Consider the following 12,287-nt stretch of genomic DNA (forward strand, 5'->3'; position numbering starts at 1 on the left):
TCAGATACGCTATTGCTGAGGTATCTCTTGCTTCTTTTTCTAGACGACAGAATACTCAGCCATGGCATCATTAGCTGGCGGATTAGATGATATGAAGGCCAATTTAACAAGCCCTACTTCAGCAGAATTAGGAGCCAGTGTTCCAGGACCACAATCCTACCCTATTGTGACAGGTAAGACATCTTGGGAGACTGATATATGTTGAAAAAGAATGTGTTTGTTGGCCAACTGGAGGAAGAGCTGAATGGTATTTTGCTGCTCCTGCCAACTCACTATCATTTATAAGAGAGACATAAACATAAGAAGTGTCACTATTCTCTTCAGAAAGTCTCAACATTGGTGTCAGTTCATAACCATTCAAGCAGTTCCAGGCCAGACGCTCAGCTGGTGTAAATCAGTGAAGCTTCCTTAAAGTCAATTGAGTGAGACCAGTCTGCACCAGTGGAGGCTCTGGCCCTCCAAATCTGATCCAAGAACCAACATGTCATAAAAAGTGAGGACTTGTCTCTGCTTTGTGTATTGCAGTTTGTTTATCATGAAAGTGTTTGGCATTTGCAACTGGCCTGAATTTTGATGGCATTTCAGATTGGATTGAATTTCTGGTACATCTGATCCCTCCAAATACAGATGCTTTGGACCACTTTTGGAACTCCACTCTTGCTGTAGGGTTTGGCATTTAGAAGAAGCAATAATTCATTATAGTAGTGTTAAGTCAACTGTATTTTTGGAACAGTCATAGCCATTAAGAGTAGGTTAGGGACCAGTGGCCACCACTAGATTTTGATAACATTCACTGGTTGAGTCAGCTACATCACTTGGGACTAGACTGCACAAAATGCAATAGAATCTCAAAATATTTCCCATAAGAATCACTCACGATTTAGAACATGAGCCTCTAGAACTCAAGGGTGTATTTTACCTACCCTTAAACTTTTTCTTTTGTTTTTTTTAATGACACTTGGTGACACTCCAAATTTCAGCCTCAGATTTTCCTCCATTTTGCCTACTGTGGAGTTTCATTTTGGCCCAGGTCCTGCAAGGTTTTGAGGCACTAACTCCCATTGAAATCAGTGTGAATCAGGTGCCTAAATACCATTGAAGATCTGGGCCTTAGCTGCTGAGCAGAATGTTGTGACATTTTAGGTTGCTGCCATGTTGTCTTGAAAGCACAGCAGTCGTGCAGAGTCTGTGAACAATTCTGAAAACACAAGTTAATGCACAGTTACTTCTGCGCAATGCAGAATCAACCTTGGGAACTTATTGCCAAGAGCTTAGCAGGATTCAAATAAGATCAGACAATTATATGGTTAATGAGGAAATCCACATTTCGAGTAAGTAGGATATACCTATATATACACCTATATATTGGAGGGAATATAAGGGTATGTCTAAACTACGAAATTAGGTCGAATTTATAGAAGTCGGTTTTGTAGAAAGCGTTTTTATACAGTTGAGTGTGTGTGTCCCCACACAAATGCTCTAAGTGCATGTAGTCGGTGGACTGTGTCTACAGTACCGAGGCAACTGTCGACTTCTGGAGCTTTGCACTGTGGGTAGCTATCCCACAATTCCCGCAGGCTCCACCACCCATTTGAATTCTGGGTAGAAAACCCAGTGCCTGATGGGGCTAAAACATTGTTGTGGGTCGTTCTGGGTACATATCATCAGGCTCCCGTTCCCTCCCTCCCCCTGTAAAAGCAAGGGCAGACAATCGTTTTGCACCTTTTTTCTTGAGTTACCTGTGCAGACGCCATACCACGGCAAGCATGGAGCCCGCTCAGCTAACCATCACCGTATGTCTCCTGGGTGCTGGCAGACATGGTACTGCATTGCTACACAGCAGCAGTTTATTGCCTTTTGGCAGCAGACATTTCAGTGTGACTGGTAGCCGTCATCGACGTAGTCCAGGGTGCTCTTTTAACCAGGCGCCTGGGCAAACATGGGAGTGACTCAGCCAGGTCACTTCCCTTTTAAGTTTCGTCTCATGGCGATTGAGTCCTACTGGCAGTGCACTGTGTTTTAATCTGCAGCCAGCAGAAGATGATGGCCAGCGGTCATACTGCACCGTCTTCTGCCGAGCACCCAGGAGGTGACGATGGCTAGCGGTCGTACTGCACAGTCTGCTGCCAGCAAGATGTATAAAGATAGATGAAGTGGCTCAAAACAAGAAATAGACCAGATTTGTTTTGTATTCATTTTCTCCTCCCTCCGTCCCTCCCTCCCTCTGTGAAATCAACGGCCTGCTAAACCCAGCTTTGAGTTCTATCCTTGAGGTTTTGAGTTCTATCCTTGAGGTGGCCATTCAGTTTCTTGCAAAGCCACCCCCTTTGTTGATTTTAATTGCCTGTAAGCCAACCCTGTAAGCCATGTCGTCAATCGCCCCTCCCTCCGTCAGGGCAACAGCAGACAATCGTTCCGCGCCTTTTTTCTGTGCAGACGCCATACCACGGCAAGAATGGAGCCCACTCAGATCACTTTGGCAATTAGGAGCACATTAAACACCACACGCATTATCCAGCAGTATATGCAGCACCAGAACCTGGCAAAGCGAAACTGGGCAAGTAGGCGACGTCAGTGCGGTTACGAGAGTGATGAGGACATGGACACAGACTTCTCTCAAAGCACATGCCCTGGCAATGTGGGCATCATGGTGTTAATGGGGCAGATTCATGCGGTGGAACGCCGATTCTGGGCCTGGGAAATGAGCACAGACTGGTGGGACCACATAGTTTTGCAGGTCTGGGACGATTCCCAGTGGCTGCGAAACTTTCGCATGCGTAAGGGCACTTTCATGGAACTTTGTGACTTGCTTTCCCCTACCCTGAGGCGCAAGAACACCAAGATGAGAGCAGCTCTCACAGTTGAGAAGCGAGTGGCAATAGCCCTGTGGAAGCTTGCAATGCCAGACAGCTACCGGTCAGTCGGGAATCAATTTGGAGTGGGCAAATCTTCTGTGGGGGCTGCTGTGATGCAAGTAGCCAACACAATCAAAGATCTGCTGATATCAAGGGTAGTGACCCTGGGAAATGTGCAGGTCATAGTGGATGGCTTTGCTGCAATGGGATTCCCTAACTGTGGTGGGGCCATAGATGGAGCCCATATCCCTATCTTGGCACTGGAGCAGCAAGCCAGCGAGTAAATAAACCGCAAGGGGTACTTTTCAATGGTGCTGCAAGCACTGGTGGATCACAAGGGACATTTCACCAACATCAATGTGGAATGGCCGGGAAAGGTACATGATGCTCACATCTTCAGGAACTCTGGTCTGTTTCAAAAGCTGCAGGAAGGGACTTTCTTCCCAGACCAGAAAATAACCGTTGGGGATGTTAAAGTTATCCTTGGGGACCCAGCCTACCCCTTAATGCTATGGCTCATGAAACCATACATAGGCAGCCTGGAGAGTAGTCAGGAGCTGTTCAACTACAGGCTGAGCAAGTGCAGAATGGTGGTAGAATGTGCATTTGGACATTTACAAGTGCGCTGGCGCAGTTTACTGACTCGGTTAGACCACAGTGAAACCAATATTCCCACTGTTATTACTGCTTGCTGTGCGATCCACAATCTCTGTGAGAGTAAGGGGAAACGTTTATGGTGGGATGGAAGATTGAGGCAAATCACCTGGCTGCTGGTTACGCACAGCCAGACACCAGGGCGGTTAGAAGAGCACAGGAGGGTGCGGTGCGCATCAGAAAAGCTTTGAAAACCAGTTTCATGATTGGCCAGGTTACGGTGTGAAAGTTCTGTTTGTTTCTCCTTGATGAAACCCCTCACCCCTTGGTTCACTCTACTTCTCTGTAAGCTAACCACCCTCCCCACCTCCCTTCGATCACCACTTGCAGAGGCAAGAAAGTCATTGTTGCTTCACATTCATGCATTCTTTATTAATTCATCACACAAATAGGGGGATAATTACCAAGATAGCCCAGGAGGGCTGGTGGAGGAGGAAGGACAAGGCCACACAGCACTTTAAAAGTTTAAAAGTTTAAAACTTATTGAATGCCAGCCTTCTGTTACTTGGGCAATCCTCTGGGGTGGAGTAGCTGGGTGGCCAGAGGCCCCCCGACCGCGTTCTTGGGCATCTGGGTGAGAAGGCTATGGAATTTGGGGAGGAGGGCGGTTGGTTACAGGGGCTATAGCGGCGGTCTGTGCTCCTGCTGCCTTTCCTGCAGCTCAGCCATACTCTGGAATATATTAGTTTGATCCTCCAGCAGCCTCAGCATTGAATCCTGCCTTCTATCATCACACTGCTGCCACCTTTCAGCTTCAGCCCTCTCTTCAGCCCGCCACTTATTCTCTTCAGCCTGCCACCTCTCCTCCTGGTCATTTTGTGCTTTCCTGCACTCTGACATTGTCTGCCTCCACGCATTCGTCTGTGCTCTGTCAGTGTGGGAGGACAGCATGAGCTCAGAGAACATTTCATCGCGAGTGTGGTTTTTTCGCCTTCTAATCTTCGCTAGCCTCTGGGAAGGAGAAGATCCTGTGATCCTTGAAAGACATGCAGCTGGTGGAGAAAAAAAAATGGACAGTGGTATTTGAAAGGACACATTTTATAGAACAATGGGTACATTCTTTCACAGTAAACCTTGCTGTTAACATTACATACATGTGCTTTTGTTACAAGGTCGCATTTTGCCTCCCCCAACCGCGTGGCTAACAGCAGGGAACATTTCTGTTCAGCCATAAGCAAACAGCCCAGCAGGAACGGGCACCTCTGAATGTCCCCTTAAGAAAAGCATCCTATTTCAACCAGGTGACCATGAATGATATCACTCTCCTGAGGATAACACAGACAGATAAAGAACGGATGTTGTTTGAATGCCAGCAAACGTACACTGCAATGCTTTGTTCTACAATAATTCACGAGTACGTGCTACTGGCCTGGAGTGGTAAAATGTCCTACCATGGTGGATGGAATAAGGCTGCCCTCCCCAGAAACCTTTTGCAAAGGCTTTGGGAGTACATCCAGGAGAGCCGTGAATGCCAGGGCAAATTAATCATTAAACATGCTGGTTTTTAAACCTTGTACAGTATTTTAAAAGGTACACTCACCAGAGGTCCCTTCTCCACCTGGTGGGTCCGGGAGGCAGTCTTGGGTGGATTGGGTGGGTACTGGCTCCAGGTCCAGGGTGAGAAACAGTTCCTGGCTGTCGGGAAAACCGGTTTCTCTGCTTGTTTGCTGTGAGCTATCTACAACCTCAACATCATCGTTTTCCTGGTCCCCAAAACCTGCTTCCGTGTTGCCTCCATCTCCATTGAAGGAGTCAAACAACACGGTTGGGGTAGTGGTGGCTGAAACCCCTAAAATGGCACGCAGCTCATCATAGAAGTGGCATGTTTGGGTCTCTGACCCGGAGCGGCCGTTCACCTCTCTGGTTTTCTGGTAGGCTTGCCTCAGCTGCTTAAGTTTCACGCGGCACTGCTTCAGGTGCCTGTTATGGCCTCTGTCCTTCATGCTCTGGGAGATTTTGACAAATGTTTTGGCATTTTGAAAACTGGAACGTACTTCTGATAGCACGGATTCCTCTCCCCATACAGCGATCAGATCCCATACCTCCCGTTCGGTCCATGCTGGAGCTCTTTTGCGATTCTGGGACTCCATCATGGTCACCTCTGCTGATGAGCTCTGCATGGTCACCTGTAGCTTGCCACACTGGCCAAACAGGAATTTGAAATTCAAAAGTTCGCGGGCCTTTTCCTGTCTACCTGGTCAGTGCATTTGAGTTGAGAGTGCTGTCCAGAGCGGTCACAATGGAGCACTCTGGGATAGCTCCTGGAGGCCAATACTGTCTAATTGTGTCCACAGTATCCCAAATTTGACCCAGCAAAACTGATTTCAGCGCTAATCCCCTTGTCGGGGGTGGAGTAAGGAAATCAATTTTAAGAGCCCTTTAAAGCAAAGAAAAGGGCTTCGTCAAGTGGACGGGTGCAGGGTTAAATCGATTTAACGCAGCTAAATTTGACCTCAACGCCTAGTGTAGACCAGGGCTAAGTCATCATGCTTCAGTACATAAGGTAAACACTGAGTGATGGGAGTTGTTCCATCATTGCTCACTACAGAGCCTCTTACTTCCTCTGAAGCATTGGGTACAGGTCACTGCCAAAGACAGGAATTGCCATGGCAGGTCAGACAAATGGAATTGCTTTTAGGATCTGATCCAATGCCCATTGAATTCAAGGGGAGTCATTCTATTGACTTTAATGCCCACTGGATCCAGCCCTGAGAGCACAGTTCAAAGACCCACCTAACTGATAAAGTTTGCTCACCATAATCAAGGTTGTTGAAGCGGGGGGAAAAGGCAGAACTTCCTAGAAGCTGGGAGAACAAATGTGTGGCATGTGTTGGTCAGACTGCTTGATGAACTATTGGGAGGTGTGCAATAGCATGGGATAGCAGTGTAAGAATCTCTGTAGAACAGAATAGAAGTGCATGGTGCAGGTCTAATTTGCCTGCAAGTGTTCAGCACTTTGATGCTCAGGTGACGGGTGCTAAAGGAGAATGTAAGAAGCAAATTAGGAGGGCAGCGAGTAACAAGAAATTCTGTGAAGCTGAGAAAATCGGAGATGTTGGGTGGATTACCAAGGAGCAATTAAGAGGATAAGAACAATGCAGAGGGGCTAAATATTTCTTTGCATCAGTCTTCCCCAGAGAGGATGTTGAGTGAATATCTACCTACCTGAGATCTACACCTTGCCAGTGATAGGATGAGGCACTATGAAAGACTAAGGGCTTGTTTAGATGGGGAGTTAGTGTATGACAAGCTGCGGTGTTAATCTACAGTGCACTAGCGTACCAGGCACCAAAAGTTCCCTGGTGCTCATTTGCCTACTCCTGTTTCAAACAGGAGAACTTGTAGTGCGCCACTGTCGTGGAGTCCATATGGGCGGTTAGTGCACGGCATGCTAAGGCAGGGTAGATTTACACCCCAGCTTGCTGCGCACTAACTCTGTGTCTAGACAAGCCCTAAGGTATCAAAAGAGCTGATGCCAGTTCAAACTGGTAACCGAATGGCAACAAGTCCCCAAGAGAATCTAATATTCATCCAAGAGTTCTGAAGCAACTTAACAGTGAAGTAGCTGAGTGGCTAAGAAAAATATTCATACTCTTTTTAAAATCTGATGTTATGATGGAGAACTGACATCACAAATTATTATTGAAGTCAGCGAGTCACTTAATGTACTTTTCATCCTATTTAATTCAATGGGACTTAAGCACATGCTTAGGTGCTTTGCTGAATAGGGGTATAAATATGATCCTTTGCATTGCAGACCAGTGAGTTCTACTTCAGGACCAGATACATTGGTTAAAGAGAGTCATAATATATCTTGATGAATGTGCTCGGATAGAGAAAACCCACCATGGCTTCCATAAAGGGCTATTATGTCTCTCGAAAGTACTAGACACTTGAAGTATGTTAACAAAATAGTGGATGAAGGCGAACTAGCTGATATAATTTATTTGGACTTTCAAAAGCATTTGACAAAGTCCTTCACACAAGGTTATTAAAGAAATTAACTTGCACAGAGTTTAAAATAACTCCTTCATGGATCTGAAACTGGTGTAGAGACAGAAAATAAGGAGTAGGAATAAACGGCCAATTTTCAACATGGCAGAAAAATTAACAGAGGAAGACTATAAGGTTTTGTGCTAGGATCAGAGTTGTTTCACATATTGATTAATGGTTTGGAGAAGAGGGTGAATTCTGGCATGGCAAAACTTACAGATGACACAATTATTCAGACTAGTCAAGACTAGAAAAGACTGGAAATTTTGAGGGATGTAACAACGTTAGATGTTTGGCAAGGGTATTTGATGAAATGCAGCGATGACAAATGTATGTTAGAATTTGAATTCAAATCATGTTGCAAAGCTCTAAATTAAACTAATGGAAAAAGTCCTGAGCACTCTCAGTGTAAACGTGCAGTGATGGTCAAAGAAGCAAACAAGTATTAGCATGTATAGGTTGAGCAAATATTGCAATCACATTATAGAAAACAATGGGACACATTTACCTGGAATACTATGTTCAGTTCTGGTCACCTCATCTCAGAAAGGATACAGCAGAAACAGATGAAGTCCAGAGATGGGTATTTAAAATGATTAGAGGCATGGAAAGGATTAAAGTATAAAGTGACACTGTAAATATTAGGACTAGTTAGTTTTCAAAGTTGATAAATATAAAAGGAGACAAAAGAAGTATATAAAGTACTGAAGGTAAATTGGATGCCTGTATTTACTCTCTCATAATACAAGATCAAGGCATCTAACTTGCAATTTAAAATTAACAAAAGGAAATACATTCTCCACTCCTCACAATTAACATGTAGAACCGATTGCAACAAGATATCCTAGACGCTAAGAATTTTGTAGGGTCCAAGGATTTCATCCAAACTGTTGAAGTCAGTGGAAAGACTCCCATGTACTTGAATGGGCTTCGGCTCAGGCTTCTCCCAAAAGAACAGCTCCTTATATGAGTAATCAGAACACCTACTAGATAGGATAAAAAATTGCTGGGATATAGGCCATTCTGGATCCAGGCATAAACCAACCCCCAGTTGCCTGGGGCTGGGAAGAAACTTGCGTAAATGATTCTGCAGTTGTCTGTTACAGCGCATTATACTTGCACCTTCCCCTGAAGCAGCCAGCACTGGCCACTATTGGAGACAGGATACTGGACTGGATGGACCACTTGTCTGCTCTGGCAGGACAGTTCCTGTGTCCCTGCCTATTTTCCTGCCTCTCAGAAGCAGCACTCTTTCCTATTCCCACCTAGACCTTTTGTAAAGCAAACCTTTCCCAGAGAGTGTTCTCTGTATGCCCTAGCCCGAGCCCTATTAATAGGGCTGCCTCCCCTGAGAAAATGCAGTTTTGTAATTCTTACTCAGGCAAAACTCCTATTTACTCCAAGGAAAGTTTGCCCAAGTAAGGAATGTGTGTCCAGACCTGCAGTGAATCCAGAATGTCCAGTCCTGCAATGCACAGGAGCAACCATTTCCTCCCCACGATCCTATAGTGATAAACTGGTCATTCTTTTTATGGGTTTATTTACTTATCTGTGATGGGCTAGTCAGTTATATTTACTAAAATAAGGTCTAGGGACTCTGGAAAAGCCGCTACTTGTTTTGTTTTAAACTAGAACCAAATGTGAGTTCTTATGTGATGTTATAAGTAATTTTAACAAGTTGAATTGATCTGTTGGTTTATTTTACGAAGCCTAGAAAAATTCTGTCACCGATCTTAGATGCGAGAGAGAGAGAACCATAACAACACACGTGTTTCAGGAAGGGTGAGGTATATAATTCTTATCACACTGGAATTTACAGACTAATGTCTGGGTTTATAATGGTATTCACATTAGAGTTCCACTAATATGTTCAATCTTTTTTTGATCTTGTTTTTGATTTATCAGAAAAATCCATATGGCTAAAATTTTTTTTTTTGGTAATATCACTATGTGTATTATGGTGTATCATGAAGCCTCAGACAAGATCAGAGCCCACTGTGATAGAGCCGTACATAAACATAGTAAGAGTCCCAACACTTTACAATGTAAATAGACAAGACAGACAAAAGCTGGGAGAAAGACAGTATCATCACTCCTATTTTATAGATGGAGAACTGAGTCACAGAGGAAGAAGTCTCTAAAACCTAGATCACCTGAGTCCCAGACTAGTACCTGAATCACAAACTACCATTCTTTGGACAATCAATAATAATAATATTGTAGTTTTAGAGATGTCCAAATTGGTTCAGATTAAATAAGAACCAAGCTGAATTCCAGCCTCTCCTGAGGTTCAAAGACATCTGGCTAACTTTTAATTATTGATAGTTTTTGCATGCTTCTGCACTTCCTGATTCGGAGTGAAATAAGGAGAGAATCTGTCTTGTGATGTTTCCTACCTAACCAAAAGCAAGGACCTAGAGTACTGAAAATCTTACAAGAAGGCTTGTCCTTCGAAGACTTCCAGCCCGGTTTTGCAGACCTAAGATTTTAAGGTAGTTTGGATAAAGATCAGCAAAGCATTCAAACCTTGGTGTTTAAGTGTACCAAACCACTGAGCTTCTGAAGTCTGGTCTTTGCTGTTTTTACTTGGTGTTCCAACATATGTCACTATATAATAAACATGCTTGTTATAATAACTTCATTGTCGGGAGACCCAAGGACAGTTTTATATTTAAAAAACTGACAAGTGAATTGTAAACTACAGCAGAAATCTTTGATTGAAATCATAATTTTTATAGGGAATCTTTCTGCATGTTTCAGCATACAGTAAGCCATTAATGTGCAGGGTGCTTAAAAAGCCCCATAATCCAGGACGAAGATCTTGAAATATATACTCATGAGAGTTTGAGAAATAGGTTTTATTGTAGCCAAGAAAACTAATCTGGTTCTTTTGCTAGGCTGAGATCTGCAGTTCAAGCTTCAGCAGTTTTTATGAAAAAGTCCGGGGACATTGCTGGGCTTCTATTTGCAAACTGACCGTTTGCATAGTTCATATTGTGAGTCTTTAAGCCATCTCATAAAGCAGTTTAATGGAAAATAGACTGAGAAATAAGGGGATAAGTGAATTATGATCACAGTTTTTCATTGTTCTTATTCCAAGACCATGGTTTGGATAGCAAAGCAACACTAAGAAATGAGATGTGAAAGATCCTCCGTGTAATCATTGATGTGAAGTATGAGGTTCACATTTCTGAGCAGACTGGTAGCTCAAATTGGTAGTGATATCATTTGAATAAAAAATACTGCTTAAACATTGGCATTCATGCCAGCACATGGCTTTAAAAATAGGTCTAAGTTATAGTGAAAGGAATTGTTGATGACTGTTCTCAGTACTGCTTCCTCCACAGACTCCCTTGCGTTATGGACTGCTGGCTAACCATCTGATTAGCGAACCACCTGATTTTTCTCCATCGTTTTTATGCCACATTAAATATTAAGTTAAAAAAATTCCTTCTCTTACTGCTTGCTGCCATGGTTCATAAGCACGCTCTCCATTTGCAAGCCAATGACATGTGCGTAGCCCATTACTGCTGTAGTCAGCAGTTTCCGAGCAGCTTCTGATTGTTACTAATTACCTGCAGATGCATTTTCTCCGCTCCAGCTTGCTGACTTCAGCTTGGTCGCTATCACTTTGAGAGGACAAAGTGGTGCTGAAATTGACACATCCGCTCCACTCTCCAATACTGCACAGAGGACAGATTGACAAATCCACAGGCAGTCCTGACTGCAGCTGGTTGGAGAGTCAGTTTGCATTAGCAGTGCCCAGAAGTGACTGGATGCAACTGTCGACTGGCCTAGCAAAGGAGCCAAATAAGAACATTTCATTTTAGTGGGAGCGGACACAAACTCTATCATTCAGTTAAAAGAAGACACTTAAAACAAAGCATGCAAGGCAGATTTTGGTTTTGTTTTCTCATCAGAACAGAGGAACCTTGTCATTTACCTCACCAGAAGCATTCAAGACCAACTAACCCTTCCTTAGCTTCCCTTCCAGGTTGCGGCAAAGGTAGTGCTAGAAATGTTGGACTTAGGTTTTCTCTCTATGTAGCATAATAGCAGTACTGGAACACTGGCTGCTTTGGGCCTGATAACTTGTGTAGTCACTGACCCCTGTGCAGAGCAGGAAAAAAATTCTACCTGATCAGAATGGGAGCATTTTATAGGCACTTTGCGCAGGTGTATACAACTGCAGGAAGAGCGAGGCAGAAGAGAATCCTCCACGTGGTCTCAAACCAGATGTGGTGTAGTCGGCTTAGAAGGGAGTGTCCCCACAAAGCTCCATGTGTCTGCCTCCCTGATGGCAAGGGAGAGAGAAAAAAAGAACAAAGCTAGGAGCATGGTCCCCTTGAAAAACGTGATGACACACACAAAGGACAGGGGAGGAGGGAATCACTGAATGGTAGTCATGTTAAATTATCTGCTGTGGGCTTGTAGTGAGAGACTTGGGCCACCAAACCTAATTCATTCAGGACTTTGGTCTAAACTGAATATAGAGTACGTAAGGAAAATGCACCTGGCTAAGTACACTGCTCCAGTTTTAGTAAACTCAACTCTGTGTTTATTTATGTAGATGTATCTGATACCCTTAGTATAGTATATTATACCAAGCAGCTATTTCTCCATAGATCCAACCATACAAAGCTAATACAAATAACATACGTATTTCTCACAGTCGATATTCCCATATATGTTGCCAGGTTTATGTTAATATGAAGTGTACGTGGCAAAATGAAAGGAAACACATGTAATGCAAAGGGCCTGTATTTATCCTGGCATCTAAAACGA

At 43.8% G+C, this 12,287-nt stretch overlaps 1 protein-coding gene across 5 annotated transcripts in view; it reads left to right on the forward strand.

The window, feature by feature from the left end:
* PAX5 (paired box 5) overlaps positions 1-12,287 on the forward strand; it is a 238,089-nt gene that overhangs the window by 120,080 nt on the left and 105,722 nt on the right. For all 5 annotated transcript variants that reach the window (XM_038403330.2, XM_038403327.2, XM_043514630.1 and 2 more), the window contains one exon: positions 44-173. In XM_038403330.2, coding sequence (XP_038259258.1) covers positions 44-173 — 130 coding nt within the window. The remainder of the gene's footprint in view (positions 1-43; positions 174-12,287) is intronic.

Source organism: Dermochelys coriacea, chromosome 5 (assembly GCF_009764565.3).
Source record: "Dermochelys coriacea isolate rDerCor1 chromosome 5, rDerCor1.pri.v4, whole genome shotgun sequence".
Taxonomy (NCBI): Eukaryota; Metazoa; Chordata; order Testudines; family Dermochelyidae; genus Dermochelys; species Dermochelys coriacea.